The sequence below is a fragment of the Gymnogyps californianus genome, chromosome 15, assembly GCF_018139145.2.
Source record: "Gymnogyps californianus isolate 813 chromosome 15, ASM1813914v2, whole genome shotgun sequence".
In the NCBI taxonomy this organism is placed as follows: Eukaryota; Metazoa; Chordata; class Aves; order Accipitriformes; family Cathartidae; genus Gymnogyps; species Gymnogyps californianus.
In genome coordinates this window covers 5,063,977-5,084,787 of record NC_059485.1, presented here as the reverse complement: position 1 = coordinate 5,084,787, position 20,811 = coordinate 5,063,977, and the positions used below count along the sequence as shown (strand labels likewise).

The window sequence follows — 20,811 nt, the reverse complement described above, 5'->3', positions numbered from 1 at the left end:
GCTGTGTTCTCACTGTAATTTTCTGTGCCCCCTCCTACGTATAAGAACTAGTATGCTACAGTAGGAATGTGTGATTTCCCCTGTTGCTTTAAATGCTTTTTCAAAAGCAAAATAGTTGTGAATTATTAATATTAACCACACCGTGCCAAAACAGGAGGAAGAAAAGCAGGAGTGTTAATTATTGATGGATATCATGGAATATCATGGGTAATGCTGCCTACGAGGGAGTTTATAGAGACATTTGTTATGCAGCAGCCCTAAGCAAGAACAGACTTGTGTTATACAATGACATTTATTGACTCCTTCAGGCCTACACCAGTACTAACGATGGGGTTGTGCTTTCCTACCTGCTTTAGATTAAATGAAAACTCTTCCCTCCCTATCTACACACAGATCATCTGTGTATCTCAATTAGGCTCTAACTTGCCGATGTTCTTGTCTGTAATGTTGCGATAATTAGTGATGCCATAAATACAGAAAGTTTACCTTCTGAGGTTCTGCTGCCTTTGATTTTTACTTTTTTTTCCCCACTAAACTATGTGTTGTTATTCCCTGAGTGCCAGTCTTTAATAGGCTAGCTTTCACTTGTTGAGAAGGTTTTCAATAAAGCTGACTGCAGCTACTGATGTTTGCCAGGACTGTTGTCAACCCATAACGATGCGGTTTGCAGGCTCTCTGTTGTCATTGGCGGTTTCTTGTGTAGCTTCTTATTGCCATTTAAACTGTTCTAGTTTCATATGTTGTAGCTTTCTGCATGTTACCATAAACATCTTACATGATCTAAACGGAGAAAAGGCCTAGAAACATCAAAGATCTTAAGTATTACTTGTGAATGTGTTTGAAATCAGGCTGGTTTTGATTCCCCAACATCTTGATTTAGATGACCAATGAGTATCATAGTAGTCTGTCAAGTCTGAAGTATTGTACAATTTTTGCCTGGTGGATACCGTTCTCCTGGTTTCAACGTGATCTTTTTCTTTCCTAAACAGAGCCATCACACTGGAGAATCAGCTGGTCATCCTTGCAACATCAGTGACCGACGCAGGAGGCTACTATGTCCAGGCAGTCAATGAAAAGAATGGGGAGAACAAGACAAGTCCGTTTATTCACCTCAGCGTAGCAAGTGAGTATCCAAATTCCAGAAAACATGCTGTCATACTGAGGTTGCAGACAGTATTCACAAAAGTCTGCCCTAATAGAAAGAGCCTTGCTAACAAAGGATTGATTCTTTAAAGGAGGTCAACTTTTCCTGGTTGTTTTGAGCACATTGAACTCCGTGTGCAACAAGAGGGACCTAAGAGACTATATGCCCTCAACAAATCACCCTCACAGCCTTTTGTCCGATGGCTTATTTTGTGCAAGGCAGGTACATGATGATATCCCTCGGTGTTTGTGGTGAAGTTGTGTTCATAATTTCTTTTTAATGCAGGGGTTTATAATGTATTGTTTTCCATTGTGCGTAAGTAAACAAGTCACTCTTCTGCGTGCAATTTTATTAATGAGTCTATTCCCAGTCTATGGCATTACTTTTACCTGGAGTTATCACAGAGTCCCAGGGAACATGCATTTCATTGTTATTACTTATTATTTTACATTGCGCAAATTGTATTAACACCTACCATTACAGAGGTATTCCATGAGTAGATTTTACAGCAAAGGGGAGGGAAAAGCAGCAGAGCAATGGGGTCAGAAAGATGACTGCACACTAAATGTACTAACGTGCATGTTCAGCAAAAATATACACGTGTAAACTATTGTAAAACACTTAGTAAATGTGTTTGTATAAAAAATTAGTATTCTAAACATGTAGAATGGTTTGACTCCTTTTCTGAGGGCATTTGGTAAAGATGCTTTTAATGTAGTAGCGAGGTAGGGAGTATGTTAGTCTGTTGTGTGAATGTGGAGGTTTCTAGTTTTGATTGTAGAGACAAGGAAGAGATGACTGGGTAAATTGTTGATGACACTAGCGGCTTTACTGACAGACTACTCTTATGGTTTGGGCTTCTAGAAGATGCAAGACTCTCAGCTCTAGATCAATTGGCATGATGAGATGCCCAAGATTTCTTGATCTTGGATAGCATTAGATTTGAGACAATCCCTATGGCTAGTTTCCTTACAATAGCAAAACTTGGGAGTCTGGGTTTCTGGGCAGGAAATCTGGCAAATTGCTTTTGGAAATATGCTTATGTTTGTTTGTCAGAAGTTCATCAAAAACATTACGTTCCTGTGAAACATTTTAATTTCTAAGAAAATATGATTCTTCTGCTAAAATTCCTAATCAGATTTCAAGGAAAGCTGTTCTTACATGAACAACAGAAGCCCTGTTAGTGGGATCAGGGGTCACTAAGGGAAGAAGCTATATGGTAACAGACAGCAGAAAAGACAAACCTGTGTTTTCTTCCAGATATGTTTATAAGCTAATGAACTTCTTGGGGGTTTTATGTGTATCTTTCTGAAGTGGAAATAATATTCCAAATCCACTTGTGAATTCTGGCTGTACCGTGGCATGTAGATTGTAAACATTATTATTTCTGACAGTATAAAGAGGTTTGCTAACACTTTAGTAATTTCATTTTTAAAGCAAATTTATATTGTTTGTATTATGTGACCAATAATGTACTTCTCACTTTAATTTCATATCTTAATTAATGCTAGAAATAGTCTGTGATCATGCATGCATAACAAGTGCTATGCAAAGCAGAAGGTAATACAGGCATATGGAAAAGAAAACACTTCAAAATGTGTACAGACTTGATATCATGAATGCAAAGTCTATCTGGAATGTGAAAAATAGGAAAGATTAAATGGATAAAAGAAAATGAAGAATGAGGCAAGATGGAAAGCCAAAAATGGATTTGCTTGTTAAAATGAATATTAGCCAATGAGGTTTTTAAATTGTCGTCTTGATATCCAGGATTATTAATGCTATGTGTGTGTTGAAGAAAGGCACTGGCCGTAAGGCATTACAGTGTCTGTAAAGAAAATGAGATTAGCATGGTCATTCTAAACTTTGATCTGAGGACGAAACATATGTGATACATTAGATAGAAGTGAATAAACCTTTTTGGTCCAGTAATAGAAAATAATCAGGCAAAAATATAGTCCTGAAGCAATATGCAGAGAATGGTTGCAGCAAAATGATGTATTTTGGAAGAGTAATAAAGAATTCCAGCAAGTGGTTGGAAACAGATTGTTAAAGGTACATGCAGGTATGGAAGATATCACATTGAATTGTCACTGTGTGAATCTTATCATCTTATGTTAAGAGTGATGACACTTGTCATTTTCCATTTAGGATGTATAAAAATTAATAACAGTTTAATCAAAATCAAATAAACCACGAGTAAAGTGGAATATCCAATCTCTGTGTGAGTAGATTATATATTAATTATTGAGTACAACCTTGCTACATGACTCAGCATGTATATTGCCACTTTCATTGAGGGCAAAAGGAAAAAAAACTGTAGATAATTCCCAGGGCAGTCATCCACTGAGAACAGTGTTAGATATGCATAGCTTGTTATTCCTTGAAGGATATCGGTGTCAGACTTGCACCAGCCTGTAGGAAAAGCACATTTGCAGAATCAGTGTAACAGCTGAGAAAGCTGTAAGCTGTCCTGTTCTGGTTCGAAATACAAGACTGACAGTGGGAGAAAGGTATAGCCCTGAGGTAAGCAGAAGGTGAGTTATAGGGCCTTATATTGCAGATTGAAGTCAATGCCTTGAATTGTGACTGGACGTAAATGGAGTTTGAGCGACATCTGGAAAATATACTAAACTGTCCTTCAGTTAATAACTATATTTGATACATGTTGAATAAGAAGATTTGAGGATGTTGAACATGTTGCAAAAATACAGTCTAAAAGCCCCAGTCACGATGAATTCTCTAGTAGGACTCTGAGTATTAAAAGTAAAGACATTTTGTTTCTTGTCAGTCTAACCTGTAGGTCATTGAGTCCCAAGCAGCATGAAGTCTCGCATCCACCCATCACCCCCTGATTACAAACGTAGTGCATGGAAGTTGGAAAACAGCTTCAAAAGAAAGCCTTCTAGCTTGTCAGTGTTGCTTCTGCTGTGCTTAGGTTTGCTTTTCTCTACATTCTGAGGTTAGTCAGACATTGAAAACATAGGCATGAGAATGCCTGGATCTAATGAAAATTAACAGTTCTTAGGACAGCTTGGTGTTTTCAGATACACACCCAGTGCGCATTGCTGTGGTGGTTCATGCCTTAAATATGCTTTGCACTAAAGATGTATTAGCCAATAGATATGGTCACTCTATGAGTAGATCCAAATATTGAGCAGTATTTTTCCTTAACAGCTGAGTCCCTAGCTTGGTTACACACTGGTGTTCTGCATGTCTGCCCTCAAACCATGTGTCTTAATTTGAAAGTCCAGGTCACAGCATGAGGTCCAGTCCAACTATGCTTGAAAACAATGGTCATTTCTTTCAAGTGGACATGTTTCCACTGATTTCAAGAGGATTAGATCATCTGTGAGGTGACAGGCTCCAGTGAAGTTAAAATGATGTCCAACAGGCAGCATATTGGGAATAACGTCACATCTGAAATTAGTATGAGATGTCATAAATTAGTCCTAAATTTAACATGTCTTAAAATCAGTTGAACTGTATACTAAGCTAATGAAAATCTTGCCTTTTTTTCTTTAACCATATGTCCCAGCTTTCATGTAAATAACACAAAATTTTGGCTAGGAAAATTGGAAAGTCTGAAAGTCAAGAGCTTGGCAACAGAAATAGTAACAAAACTGAGTTTGCTTTTTGACTCAAATACATCACTTACTCCCTGTTGAAAATTCACTATTACTGTTTTGGAGGATTTCAGTATTAACTCCATTGCTGGAACTTTCCAGCTTAACCAGAGAGATGTGAGAGTTAGTATATCACTGAGCTCTTAGAAGCTTCTTAGATATAAACATTACTTTTCAATAAAAACAATTGGGAAATCCTTAATGTTCTTTCCTGTTTCCATCTATTCAACAATAAATTTGATGATAATATCTTAAATGGATCCTTAATTCTTCAGGCTTTTTCTTTTGTGCCTGTTCTCCCACAGACAGACATACACGGCAGCACAGATGGTCAGATCGCTTCCTAAAGACTCTGGCTTGTCACGGGGATGAAGTGACATGCTTTTGATCTTACCAGTGGTGGCAGGACACTTAAAGACCAAAGTGTTCATTAAAGTAAGGTCATCATAAAACTCTTATTTCCTTGAAGGCCATACTCTGTGTATCAGCTAAATTTCTCTGAAACTCTGCACCAAACCTCTTATGGTTGTAGTATGGAACTCAAAAAAAACCCAACCAACCAAAAAAAAAAAAAAAAAGGCAACTTGCTACATGGTACTTTGCTGTAGGCTGTGCCACTTATGCATGAAGGTGTTTTGGGGGGGAAAGGGGGAGCAGGGGTGTTAAGAGCTTCTTAATGAAACCATAAGGATTTCTAGTATATAAGTCAAGAGTTTAAGAAGTGGGTTTTTTGGGGGCGGGGAAGATTCATAGGGAGCTTTTTCTTACGGTAAGGAGCTGGCTGAGGTATTCACTGCAATGTATGCAATGCATGTCCTTGTTACTTTATTACATGACGATGTGGCAAGACTGGTGCCGCTTTAGAAGTTTGAAAAGCTCTGCTGAGATTTTTCTATTATTAACTTCAATGCAACGCTATAGAGGTGAGCTGCGTTGGCCCAGTCTTAGATACTTTTAACAGTATGCACTGCCATTTCAGACCTTAGTCGAAGTATTTTATGAAAAATTTGAGAAAGTGTCCCCCAGTAAATGATTTAAACGGCAAGTTTGCAAAAGGTGGGTATGTGTAAGCTGTTCTGACAGCTTAGATGCTCCTGCTTCAATTGGTTTTGCAGCGCTAATCATCTGGAACTGCAATTCAGGGCCTTGCTTCTGGACCTTCTTGTTAAGCTGTGAAATATTGAGATGCATGTTGCTTCAATAGATTTATTAGTAAATTAGATAGTCTCAAGACCTATTCATAACACTAGGAGATACAGAGTGTTCTGCAGACTGATGTCTTTTTCTGATGCAGGCTTTGTAAAAACAGAAAACAAGATTGATGAAAATTTTAAAAACCTTGCCAGCCAGCATTTCTGAAGAGTCAAAGATAATAAAGCCAATTATCATTTAACAAAGATAAATTTTTTCCCTTGAGCACTGGCAATGTTTTAAAAAAAAAAAAAAAAAAAAATTGGGGACTGAAAATTAAACTCCTGGCTTGGTTGCATTGCAATTAATTTAAAATACGAGGGTGTCGTGTTGTTCTGCCCAGCTTCCACTTGCAACAAGAAGAATTTTATTCCATTACGGCAGACATTAACATGAGGCTAAATAGACCCTGTTTGCTTCTGGTTGGCACCTATTTTGTTCTTCAATTTAATGTATCAAAACATAAATTTTACGGAAGGGAAGAGTCCCATTTCAGACCGGCAGGGTACTGATTTTACTGAAAGTGTTTGTTTTCTGTCATAAAGGTTCTCATGATAGCACAAGATATTTAGGTCACTTTCAGTGTCTGTAAAAATGAAATATTCTTTACGTTGTTAGGGAAGAAAGTGGGGAAAAAAATGTCATATTACCTGTCGATGTATTTGGTACAATATTACTTTTTACATCCTTCTGTCAGGTCTGTTAAGAAGATAAGTTTTCAGAAGATTCTAGCAGACATTTTCCTCTCTGGAAGAGAGCATTTCACTAACATAATTTTTCGTATTGACCATCAAGGTTTGTTCAAGTCAGCAGATGTTGAGGATCCTTCATGGGTATGTTTGAAACATACTGCTGCATGAATTTTTCATAGCTAGTTCCAACTTTCAGGTGTAGGAAGGGAAAAAAAAAAAAAAGGAATGGGCTGGCACCCCCAGGGAATAGATATTTCTATTCCGAGGTCAAATTCACGCAAGCTCTATAAACTTGTCAAACTGTTTTTAGTTCATGCCAAGGGAATTTACTTCGCTTAGCCTCTCTGGGTCAGTGCTGTTGAGGTGAAATTAGTGCTTCAATAATGCTTTTTTCTTTTTTTGGTGGGGGAAGGAGAAGGAATATGGGATAAAATTGCATTTCTGTGCCATGATTGTACATGATTGCCTGAGGTTCTGACCAAATACTGGGGAGGTCCAATGTAGCACAGCTCAGGCCTCTGTGCACTGGTTTTAAGTCACTCTTTGAAATAATATTTCTTTCCCATTTTCTACACAGGCTTTGCTTTCTCTTTGTCAAGCAGAATTTCCAGGAAGGAGACTCTAGTGGTTGTGTCCTGTGTGGTTTCATGAGTAAATGTGTGCCTTTTGCTTTGATAGTCACTTAACATTCTTTTGTTATCTAAAAAGTTAATTTGAAGGAGACTGTAGAAGTGTTTGGGATTTAAAACTGAACCTTAAGGATAAATTCTGTGTAAATGCCATCTTTAATACCCTGGTAAAATACTGTCTGTCTTAATGCTTTTTCTTCAGTTGTAGCTCCAATCTGCTCTAATATTAAAGGGCATAATTTTTTAAATGGCGATCTTTTTTTCTTATTATTTTGAGAATAGATTGAGTACAACTTAACCATGCTTTTGAGATCTATGTATGTATATATTTAAATCAAATGCATTTTAGTAACAATTATAGCTATAACAAAAAGAACTAAATTGAGTTAGTGTGAAAGATTTGGTTTTGATTTATTGGAACAAATGTTAGTTTAAGCTTTATCCAGAGCTAGGAATTTCAGTGGAGGCTGCTATTCTCAATGGCTTACCCTATTATCTACTGCAAAAGGGATACTGTATTGCAGTGTAGAATCATTTTATATGCATTACAAAGAAATAACAGATGATGTTCAGGATTTATCAGCATTCTTGGACTCCAGATTTCATTGTTTGTTTGTTTGTTTTTAAAAGCTTCAGCCAGATTTTTGCCATGATTCTCTACCTTTCTTCTCCTTAAAGGAAAACCTTATGGTTAAAATGATAGATTGCTAAACTGCAGGAATAATAAAGATGAGTCAAGAAACCTCTCTGGCAGCTTGAACTTTTCTTTGGCTTTACCCAAATATTCTATCAGTGCTCTTTCTGATAAATAGCAGAAATATTGGTTGGTCTCCAATTCCTTCTTCCTCTGGACTTATTTTTGATAATACTTATTGCCACACACGGTGTACTTTTGCATCCGCTGCAATCTCTGTCCCAGGCAACTGGTGTCTCCTCTGCTAGTAGTTTTTGCAATGGAAAGATAATAAAATAAACTTTCTGCAAGATTTTTTTTCAATCTTACTATTGAAAAGAACTTAAACAGCCAAAATCAGTATAAAATGTATTTAAATATCTGGCACTTAATTTTCATCATGTTGCATCAACAAATGTGATAAAGCTTTAAATACACGGTTTATGGAAAGAATAGTTCCTTCCTTTTCTCCCAAATGCAACAATACAACCCTGTTGTTATGGGGACTCATCGCTAGCTGGTGAAGCTAGGGAAGTGCACCTGAGTTGAGTGTAGGTTCCTTCAGCATATGTGCATGCATTATGCATACTGCTCTGAAAAAATGGCAAATGCTAAAGTTTCTATAATCTAACTTATTATTTTGACATAGCTTCTTGTTACACTTGTCTGTTTAGAAAGTTTGGAGTTTTGAGTCTGTAAGAGATCTGGAATACACACACACTCTCAAAATCCTGGGTTGTCTCCTAAACCCTTTATTTATATCTGACACATGCAATTAATCTCTCCCTATCTCTAATCACTTTTGCTATTACATTCATCGGAGTGATTTGTATCCTATCTCTGTCACTGCTCTGTAATTGATATGTGGAGATAAGAGATTCTTAGAGGACACAAACAAGGAAAAGAGAAAATTGAATTTACCTTACGATCATTTTATAAAATGTGACATACATCAATTATACATGCCATCCAGGAAAATGCCATCTTGAACAAACTGTGATGATTTGTTGGAAGACCAACATAAGAGAAATGCCAGAAAACTTTTCTGGGCAGAAAAGTATTGCTAGTTCAACAGACAGACTTTTCAATCTTGCTGATTCACCTGCAATTTTTTTTAAATAATACTGCAGAATTTACAAAGAAAGTATCATTTTTGATCAGTGTTTTTCTTCAGTCTTGTACTAATACTCTAGCATGGAATAAGATGAAAGGAAGCTGCTGAAATAAACATTGTTTTGATCAGACATAAAAAGATGATGTTGGTTACTCAAGATTGAATCATCTTTCATGGGCAAAAATGGTAAAATTAAGAGTACAGTCCAATTCCAACTTAATTGCATTCAACTGTGAAAATATTTCTATTTAGTTTCTCTTTTCTATTTCATTGCAGTGAGAAGTGAACTAATTTTCTCCCTCTTGTTTAAATACTTTGTACTCATGATTAGTTCTAATCGTTGGCATGAGAGTAGTAGTTCCTGTCCATGCTTGTAAGTTTAAGTAGTACTTTGGGATCTTTGAAAAACTTTTTAATATGTACTGATAATATTACAAAAATTAATATCTAGTAGATAGATAAATAATATGATAACAGTAATAGAAATCATAAAACCCAGAAGTTTTATTTAAGTCAAGCAACATACACTGTTAGCCACTTCCTGGCACTGTAGGACTGCAAACAATCTTTTCCCTGGAACTGTTTATTTCTTTGTTATCATGTACACCAAAGATAAATTACACTTGCTAAAAAACTTCCAGAGGAGACAGAAGTATAGCGATTTGTAGGCATTTGTAAAGGGCTTTGCATTTCAGTTTATGTAAGTATCATAATTCTGAAGCTTTAAAAGGAATAGCTACTGGAGACTTGCGTATCAATTTACCCCTTTTGAACATTACCTTTTGATCTCTTATGAGTCCCATTCTGCTATGCCATACTCCTGGAGTATTCTAAGTAGCTGACTTGAAATCTTTCGCTTTGTTTCTCATCTTTATACAGTTGGATGTATTTAAAGTATAATTTTCATTTATTTAAAGTTGCTAAATCCTACTGAAGGTGCTTTTTAACAAGAAAGTAAGAATCTGTAACCTAGTGAAGCGAGCTTTAGCTTAAAGATGCTATTTTAAGGAAAAAAAAAAAGTCATATTTAGAGAAAAACATCCATGTCGTATGTGGCTGTGACAGCTTTGTACTGTTCTGTAATGAGACAGATTGTCCTGGCTGGTCTGTGAACAAGAGGGTAAAAAGATACAAAGCTCTTGCTTAGGAAAATAGTGGGGAGCATCTTATTTCTTATGAACTGGATAAACTTGCAGCATGTAGGGTGGTTTTATTCATAGGAGTAGGACTCGCTCTTCAATTTAGAAAATACGTAATTTAAGAATTATTTGATGGTGTTCTTTAAACTGTCATTGTATTAGGCAAACTTGAAATGTCTTATAAACAATATAGATAAGGAACAATAAATATGCTCAAAACAGATGGTTAATAGAATAACTTTTGTACTTACTCAGTTACTGCAAAAGCCTAAACATATCCTAAAGATTGTATTACACATGCTAAAGGTCTGCATGGCAGAACTGCCCCCCCAGCATATTTACAAAAACTAATTTTCATCTCAAGCTTTCACAAACATATGGTTGCTTGAGGGTTATCATTTTTAAAGCTCTTCATATTAAAGATGTTTTTAATTTCTTCTCAATATACATCACAGAACAGGAAAATTGAATAAGGATAGAAACCCCTCACATGTCTGTATCATCATTCTGCCAGATGGACATGATTTGTCTAAGTAATTCCGAAAGTGCAGACAATAGCCTGCGTATGAACAAAAATGAAAGACCGGTGACTACAACTGCAACCTAAGCATTGGAGAGTCAGGACGTGCAAGATTCAAGGTCATCTGTAAAACTTTAAATATTCTTCTTTGTATAGACACATTATGATAAGGTATTTAATTTGATTGTTACTCTTGTTTTGTTCAGTATACAAGATGAAAGTTACTTATTTACACACTGTCCAACTAGGGGTTTTTTTTTTTAAATCAGCTAACCAGTTTTTGCTCCAAACTTTAACCAAAAAAGTTTAGTATTGGAAACCTTTTTAGATTTTATTAAGGACTTGCTATGAATTTCAAAGTAATATAGAATAATTGGACCTTCCTACCGCATTTGTAATAGGAAGAGAAACTCAGACTTGATTGTAACCTGGGTCGCTTCACCTGATGTACGTAAAAGCTGCATTGATTTCTTGTCCACTCGGTTGTACCCTGGGAGCTGTAAATTGCCAATCCAGGATGTTCGTTATCCTTCGTTTTGTACTACTCAGTTTCACATAATGTCATTTGCATCTGGGGAGTGGTTAGACATCGGAGTAATCCAAATTCTGATTTTTTTTTTCTTTTTCCCCTACAGACTGTGCTGTAAGGTGATAGAAATGCTGATTTATTTCCATGTGCAGACTATTGTCTACACTTTGAAGCCCCTTAAAAATAATCCATGATCCAAAACTCTGTCTTTTTATGGTGGATAAATCATTTTAGCTATGGAATATGGGACCAAAGTTACAACTCCTATAATCTGGAGAGAACATCATTATTAAATAGTATATCTTTAAAGGACTGTAAGCTTTCTGTGATAAAAATGAAGGAATACAGCAGCCAGGAAGGTGCACACAATGTCCTAGTCTCTAAGGCCCTGTTTGTGCAAAATTGTTATTAAATTTTGTCCAGCTATGTTTGCTGTTAAATATGTTTACAAGCTGAGAACAAGTAGCTTACTGCTGTCGTGTGTAGGGAAAACACTGCAGTGGACAGTGTGTTGCTTGAAGAAGGAAAGACAAGAGAAGTTGTGCCTGGTGGTTGGGTTTTTTTATTCCCTGCTAGTTCCTTATATACTAAGGAGGGATAGAAAGAAAAGCTTGCTTATTTACTCTGTCGGCTATATTTTGATCCGCTCTGCAAAGCCATGTGCTCATAAACCTGACTTAGTAAAGACAGTGAAGGCTTAAAAAGCCAGCAATGTTCTATCTTCTGCAAATGCTGGGAAAGAAACTGTACACCCAGTGCTGCCTTCACCTATCCTTGTGGATTTATCAGATCACTGTGAGTGATACTGTCATAGCTATTAAAGAAAGTAATTGGCAGTGAGTGATTAAAATTGCAGATGACCTTTTCAAGGTGATTATGAATATTAAATCAAGTCTGTAAAAGCTAGCTAAAAAGGCCCATGAAACTGAAAAGTGAATATGCCGAGGATAATTGCATTAAAAAAGGATCTCGCAGGCATGCTATGCTCATCCAACCCCCCCAACCAATCAATCAATCAACCAACCAAAAAACCCCAAGAAGCAAAATAATTCAAGTGGACCTATTGTATCAAAGGAGGTGGAACTAAATATCTGCCTTTTTAGGCTGCAAATTCCTCTGTGCAGAGAACTTACTGCATCTCGCTCCTCTTTTATATAGAATGTTATCCCGGGTCCATCGCTGTCATCATTGAGCAGTAATAGGTCTGCAAAGTTCCCTGTGCCATGCGATGCTGCGTCATTAACAGTGATCTTTTCCTGTTCTTTTCCAATTGTAAGTGGTTATGACAAATGTTTCTTTCCACATCACCGTGGAACAAGGCCAAGAAATACGGTGGAGTGACTTAATTTCATTTGGTGATCTTTATCTCACAAAGCAAAGGTTATGTGGGAATCTTTTTTTTTAGCTGAAAGATCTAAGGTTCATTTTGTTCCGTAATTTAAAATGGAAACTTCAGATGCAAACAAAGATAAAGGTAGAGAAAACTGAAAAATAAATGTCTTCATTTTGAGCCCTGCTTACTTACACGTGTATTTTAATACAAGTGCAGAGAGCTTTCACATATGTCTAAATAGCTTGTGAACTTAGAGCCTGAGGGTTTGTTTTCTTGTGCCTATTGTGATTATAGACTCGTCACTTTCGGACCAATTTCATGCTTTCAAATAGAAGAATTTTGTATGGTTGCTTATACTTCAACGTGTTATTATTGTATTGATCTCAAACTTCATGATGACCTATCTAATCTGCTCTTAAACTGTAAAACATCATAGGATTTATTGTGAAGATTTATATAAATGTGTTTTGCAATTATTGTTTATTACCTTTGGTGTGACAGGAATAGTTTGTTTAATCATTTGAGGAGTTCTTTCACCTTCAGACAATATTTCTGCTTACGTGAATTTTGGGGTCATTGTAATGTTAGCGGGTTTGTTGCATACTGATTCTTCATCTAAATTAATATTGTTTCACTTATGGATATTCCCTTGGTCAATTTGTTAGAGAATTCTGCTTATTCCACTACGATAACATGTATTTCTAACCATATTGGCTTAGGAACTGGTCTATGGCCTCCTTAAGAAAAACATTTGTACCATGCAAGTTTTTTAAAAAACTATTCTAAAAAAGTACTCAAACATTTATTATTGGTTCATTGCTAGTCAATGCAGCAGGCCTGTTTTTAAGGGATAGGTGGTCTAAACAGATGCTCAGCACTTCCCTTTAACTGTGGAAAGACAAGTTCCACCTTGTAATGCGAATAGACAATACCCAAGAAGTTATGAGGAATTAAAAAAAAAAAAAAGAGGAGGATTTTTTCTATTGAAAGAAGCAATGAATTAGAATATGACAATACTATGTTTTTCCACCCTCAAGATGACATGTAAATTTTAACTCTTCAAGAAGTGTCTTGTACGAAATATAAGCACAGTAAATGTGGCAGGCTGTTTAAAATTGAAAGCATCTTGATAGAATTTGGATTATCAGTTGCCACTTTGCTTTTTGGAAAGGGTATCGATTACTTTTTTTATATGATTGATATGGCGTGTTGTGACTTTGAGGGCCTGGGAGCTTTTGAAGACTGGTACTATTGGCCATGTCGTCAGCAAACACAAAGACTTGCATTGGTTGTGATGAGGAAAGGAAGACTGCCTTTGATTAAATTGTGGCTGACAGATCTGGTATGTTCATTGATGAAGAGGGCAATTTGCACTTCAGAGGCTAATGGGGAGAAATATTATGGAATCTGGCAGACCTTTTTGGACTTGATAGTGAATGCTGAATTCCTATCTTGAGTATAATGCAGAATTTATTTTGAAAAAATGAGCCTGGGACAATTATGCATTTTTGTTGTAACTTGTAATGGCGTTGATACCTTGCCATTACCAGTGCCACAGAAATAGTCAGCTGGGCTACTTGATGAAGGCTTTTTTTTTTTTTTCCCCGTGGTTTAAAGTTGGAAAAAGCAGTGTAACTTTAAAAATTCACAGATAAATCTTTTTTTACAAGATTGTTACAATTGCTTTCAAAAGGTGTTTGTAATGGAAGAAGTGACAGACCTCTAATTAGTGTAGCAGTATGAGACGCTATAGCATATCTGCTCATAAAGCAGAGGGATGAAATAACACTGTTTATCTGGAGTTTATGGCTGGCAGATGCAGGTAGATAGTGTTTTTCTTGGTTCATTCTTTCACTGCACATATCAGAGGAGGTGTTTTTAATTTTGTCAAAATATTTCCAAGTTGTGAAACTTAAATCATACAAGTTATGAATTTACTGTGAATAACAACCAAGCTGTTTTCCTGCAAGCCTTTGCAAGCACTGTTTCTTTAAGGCAACTTCTTTTCAGAACTATATTTTGCTACTTTTAAAGCAGTAAAGCTATTTTCTGGAAAAGGAGACTGTGTATTTAAAGTAGAGGTTTATGAAGTCAGCTGACAGGACTTTACTGCAATCTTTAAAAGACCGGGTTTTAACAAGTCAATTATCCTGTTTTAGTTTTGTGTGAATCAGGTACTTCATTTCAGTTTCACTTCATAATGTCACAAGCAACCTTGACGACTTCTTAATATCTTAATACAGTATTTATACGTGCTTCATGACACAGTATACCAGTGGAATGGCAAGTACGGAACTCATTTGTGTGTTGATGCTGAAGATACTACATTTGTCATAAATGCTTATCCTTAACTGGGTAGTATTTTTTTAAATATTCATCAGAAGTGAATATGATTTACCTAAGTAATATTTGTGATGTAAAAGTTTGTCAGTCGTATCTTTTAATATGAATTTTCAAAAGTAAATTTAATCTTCATGGTGCAGCATAAGCTATATGATTTATAGAAGTTTTGTGAATGAGTGCAAACAGCAAACCTATCTGTGCTGATGACCCTTCTGACTGCGGAAGAAATGGTCTCTGGAAAAACACTGGCCTGTAATCAAATGGCTCTGCAATTTAGCTCATTTTAGCATCCTATTATGTTTTTTAGACATAGATATTAAAAAAAAAGGGGGGGAATACAGTTATTATAGACAGTGTGTGTGTAGTAAAGAATAGGACATTTTGTGAAATGTGTCAGCTTTTGAAATACATGACAGAAGCCCGCCTTTTTCTTTTTTAAGGGTACAGTGGTGTGTTTTAAGTGGTCTCCACATCCTTAACTGTAGTGGGCTTGTGGTTAGAATGAGGTAAAGGTGAGCTGAACTGAACAATCAATTCAAAAGGAAGAGAGGCTTACATCAAAGTTGTCTTATACTTACTCTGTCCTCTGCAAATTCAGCAATATGAAAGGAGGGGGCTTGCCTTTAGAGCCAGAGTTGTTCCTTTTGATGAGGCCTTAAGAACAGTGTAAGATATCTCTCCTTTTCATCCTTGATCACCATGGGAACTTCAAAATCCATGTTTCAGAAAGGAATCCTAGGTAGCAGTCTCTGGAAACGTGCAACGCTCACCAAAACTGCATAATAGGTAATATAAAATCTCAATGAAAAGTGCAGATCCTGATTGAGGGAAGGAGTGCACTGAATCACAGAAACACATATGGCTTTGAATGCATTGCTTCCATCAGGATGTAAATCACAGTTTTATGAGCTTTGCAGAAGACGGGGACAGTTCTCCTCCCCCAAGAATGTATCACATGCAATCCATTCAGAAATTACAAAGTAAGCTTAGGAAAGAATAAGAATCCTCTGTAAGGCACAGCAGGTTACTATTGTAAGTAATTCTCATTTTGCCATTTTGTTCTGATTTTACCAAACAGTGAATTTTGAAAACAACATAACCAAGTTGTTTATGCAGTTAAGGATTTATGGGAATGTGATTCTCATTCACAAGGGGAGTGTGTGTGTGTGTGAATTCTTTTTTACAATATGCCACCATGATCCTGAAGTAATTCAGAGATTGATTTGTAAAACATTCTGAATCAATTAAGGCTTTAATCAGCAAGCGGCAAACTTCAGATGGCTCGTGGACTAATTTTACCATCTCCCATCAACATGAACTTAAGCTGGAAAAAGAAAACAATTAAGGGGTTGTAATTATCTGTCCTGATTATGGAATTAGAAGAGTTTGTGTTTATTCCATTGCTATGTAAAAGGAGAAATCTGCTTTGAAAAACAATTTGAGGCAGCTACGAAATTGCCAAGGGTTTGCAGGGTGCAATGTAGACGTTTGCTAGGACAGTTTTGGAAGGGTTTGTAGTCAACCACTGTCATACAAGTACTGTATATCGAGCTTTCGAGGTTGTTGTCTGACAGCTCTGTAGTGTACTACACACGATCTAGTCCTAAGAGTATTTTTCCTCCCTGTGCTTAAAATGAGTTTGAATTTTCAAGGCAGAGTCTCATCTACAGTTACTTGTCCAAGCATGTATTGGGTGCTTATATCTAGTGATCACAAAAAAATCTTGCAATTTCTACAAGCCAGGAATTAATGTTTAAGTTCCCATAAGATGACAGCCTTTCTAGAAAGCAGGGAGGGAAAAGCATCTCTGCCTGATCAAACTAACGGTCTAATTATCCTGTGGTGGTGTCTTCCTGCTACCGAGTGGAATTACTTTAAGTTATTGGTATTTTGCTTGACTTCAAATGAGAAGAACCTATAGAAATATACCAAACTTATTACATAATTCTTTCTCCATCCAGACTTTTAGCTTTGGTAGGATTTTTATTTTCAGCTTAGCAGAGAGATAAATACAGATTTGTGACAGACCTTTACTTACCTTTTATATCATCCCAGATATGATCAGAATCCACAAATTGCATAAAACCTCTCATAAACCCCCAGCTTACAACGCTAGTGTTTGAATATTTAGCAGAATGTTAATCCAGACATATTTAGCTGCCATGCTGAAGGATTGTTGCTGCATTCTGTGCAAAGTTCAGAATAAATGCCCAGAACTCCAGTGAGTTATAGGTCAATTACAGTAATGGGAAGGAAAAGTAAACAAGAAACCTTAGTAGTATCCGGCAGGAGTGATACCTCTATTTTTTATTAATGAGCAGTAAACAAGCCTGTCACCAATCACTGATTTTGAAAAATGTGCCAAATAACTTACTCCTATAAGTGGTATAATTTCTACATAGTGTATATGTCTCTTGGTAGTACTGGGTTTATTAAATACTATAGAACAAGATTTTTAGTCAAATGAGATTAAAACTGTCTCCTTAAGAAAACTGAACTTTATTTAAGCAGCAAGAGATAAGGCTGCCTCATCCACATTTACTTTACAGAAGACTAATTTTGTAGTGTTGGTGATACTCAATTAATGGCTTAGTATATTTTGAAACTTATGTTATTATGAAATAAACTAAAAGTACAGCCACTCTACAAATATAAATTACATCCTATCTGCTAGAACACACTAGTATAAAGGCCCAACCAGTCTCTCATTTACACAGTATCACGTAAATTAGAGTTTAATAGTATTGTAATTTATGCAGATTTAATAAATATATTTGACTTTCAGAGCAATAAAATGGGTTATGGCATTATCATAAAGGTAATTATTACTGGTGTTGTTTGCTGCATTTCATTTTTAAATTAAGAAAATCCATAATGATAGATATGTTTGAGAGAAATATATGATACTCCCTAAGGACCCTTAGTGTTAATATGCTCTTAATTCAGTACTGTATGCTATCTAGAGTTTCTGGGTTATGTTGCTCCTGGCAGGATCCTCCATGAACACCACCTTCTTCTTCAGAGACAAGAAATAACTGTACTTGGGTTATTTGCCTTTGTTACCTAGTCTGGCTAGATGAATAAGTAAAATTTTGCAAGGAAAAGTCTTTGGAGACATTCAGGTGGCCAAAGCCAGCCCAGTGCAGGGCAGGAAGGGGAAAATGACTTTCTTCTGAAGAGTGTGATATTCTGAGGAGTCAGGTATTTCTGTAGGTAGAAGAAATGACAACTTGCCTTACTCTAGCTATATAAACTTGCAGAGTGCAGCAGGACAGATAATCATCAGTGTTGGGTTTCCTTGCACAGCTTCACAAGATTTAACAGAGCACTTGTTTAAAACTGGGAATTTGTTGCATTTGTGGAATGCTGTGTAGAGTACTGAAAATGTGAAGATTAGGCCATAGGCTTACATAGACAGTCCCACAAAGACAACTCTTGTGATTAGGAGACTGGAGAGGACAACAAATCAGAGTAAAATAGGAGTTCCAAAACAAAGGTATACTCTTGTTTGCAAAAATGTACAAGATAGTTTAAATTAAATTATTTTAAACTCATCTGAGTCTTTAAGTGCTCTTGGCAAGTTGTGTATCCACTTACTGTGCACCCTGAGGTCTAACTGGGCAGAGATTTCTTGATGTATTTGAAGGACTGAGCAAGTTTCAGACTGTAACGCAATTTGGCATCTACAATACAGATGTGCTTTGTTCTTGGACCACTTGAGCAGCATGGGTATCGCCACGAGTTTGTCAACAGTATCGTGAACAATTATGAAGATATCATAGACTTACTGTGAGAAGAGAGTCAGCGGTTCTGTGGCTGTAGTAACATTCTTATTTTGGTGTCATCCAAAGTCCCTATTAGGTGTTGCGCCATTCAGATAAATACGTTGCAGTGGAGTTGTTTCTCTAGGGATGTACTCATTGCGTCTTTCTTTGGGTTGTTGACCTGGAATTCTTACTGATCACAACTATTCTGAAAACATTCCAAAAATTCCTCTTCCTCCTCAGAACTATCATTTCTCATAGGATTGTGAAATTAGTAATGGAAAGGATCTATTTGAGCAGACTGGCCATGGCAGTGTTTCACACAGACTGAAGTGTGGAAAGAGAAGACATTTGTGTGAGATCAGGAAATGTCTCGAGCACGTATTTCGAGGAAGGGAGTGAATTGCAATAGGCAATGAACTCGTGGGAGGTAGGGGTCTTCTCTTCTGCCAGAGCTAGCTTCCTCCTCCTGTGTTGATGGACAGACAGCATTTTGGACAAATGTCATACCAAGAGATGAAAGAACAAGTTTTCTTGAGAGAAACAAGCTTAGAAAGGCTGCTGTTCTAATGACTTGGGAAAAAGGACAGTCTGCAGTCAGTCTGCTCCTCTAGTAACCAAAGGGCAAATAAATGTTAAATCTGATTTCCCCCAGAGACAGTGAGCACATTATTGAGAATGGGGAATATATGCCGAATTACTACCTCACCTGGTGAAATAGTATTAGCAGTAAAAGTTTTTGCTTACCACGACTATCACAAGGTTTCTTTATTTACTAGCTGGGTCATGATGTATGTTAATAGGCATCTTGTCTACAGGAAATCCAGATGGTGTCCCTTCTCTTTCCTCTCTTCTCCTACTAGATGCAAAAGGTCAGAAGAAAAGCAGCAAGGGGAATTCTTGCTGCCAGCACAAGATGCTCTTGACTATGTCTGCATCAGTACCACAGACTTTAATTTCCCTTACACTGAACTAAGGTTAGACTCACTTAAAGGTCATTCTCTGTGCAATAGGGTTTGTTTTGTTTTGCCATTTGTTTTATTTATTGAAAACAGCGTATTTCCTGAGAAGCAAAGTTGTTTTCCCTGCTATTACCTTCTCTCTTCTTAAGTTGCTTTTGAAAGGTGTTTCATTACTTGCTAAGCTCTAAAGTGATTTTTCTGATAGTGGTAATATCAGCTTGCAAAATCTTTGAGCTGGGAGCGTTTTTATCTTAGAAGTGCAATAGTGCTTGTTGCATAAAGAGATGGTGACATTTGGAATTGGCTCTGCCCTTATTAACTCCAGTTTTGACAGAACCCTGGAATTATCCTCTTATCTTTCTGTCAGCTCCCCCAGATTCTGGAGATAAACTCCACCATACATTGGACATGAACAATGCTCTCATCATACAGTTTTCTTTGGAAAGTCAAATGTTTTGTTTTATCAACTAATGTCAGAAAAGTAATTTTGAAATCTTTCACTTCCAGTTGGTTGAGGTTTTTGGCTTCAGAAATGTACAGGTGAAAAAGAACTCTATTCTAAAACTGACCAGAACTTCCTGCCTCATAGCTGTGACAACTTCTTCCATAGAAAAATCGGTGCTGCTAAAAGGCTATCTACTCTTCTTGGCATCCTTTTTCAAACTTGGTCAGACAGTGAGAAGACATGGTTTGTCTTATGCTACCTTTGGTGCCTGGATGCTCAGGAACTGTTAGGAAAAAAAGCACTCTCCATCTGCGCACAGGAAGATGTAGAGACCGCTTCCAGAGCTAGGTACTTCCGTGAAGGTTTGAGGTCAGAGATCTGGAACTGTCTTTAGAAATAGGCATAGGAAAACTTCTCTGGTGTGTCTCCTTCCTCCTTCCTGTTTCCTGACCCCCAAAACATGTGAATTTTTTTGTTGTTTGTTTTGGATCATACCGGGTATTTTTCAAAAGCTGGGACCAACAGAATATGATGGCCTTAGGATTAAGGATGAGTTGGTTTATTGGATGATGGAGTTCTCCTCTGGGCACGTGTGGGAGAATTTTGTTAGATGTTGGTCTTATTATGTAATCTGCTAAATGTGTTCATAGCTCCAGATGGCTGGATTTAAAAATAAAACTAATAAATTATCTTTACACACTTTTAAA

General features: G+C 36.7%; 1 protein-coding gene across 2 annotated transcripts in view; it reads left to right on the top strand.

The window, feature by feature from the left end:
* SDK1 (sidekick cell adhesion molecule 1) overlaps positions 1 to 20,811 on the top strand; it is a 413,144-nt gene that overhangs the window by 202,287 nt on the left and 190,046 nt on the right. For both annotated transcript variants that reach the window (XM_050905714.1, XM_050905715.1), the window contains one exon: positions 990 to 1,123. In XM_050905714.1, coding sequence (XP_050761671.1) covers positions 990 to 1,123 — 134 coding nt within the window. The remainder of the gene's footprint in view (positions 1 to 989; positions 1,124 to 20,811) is intronic.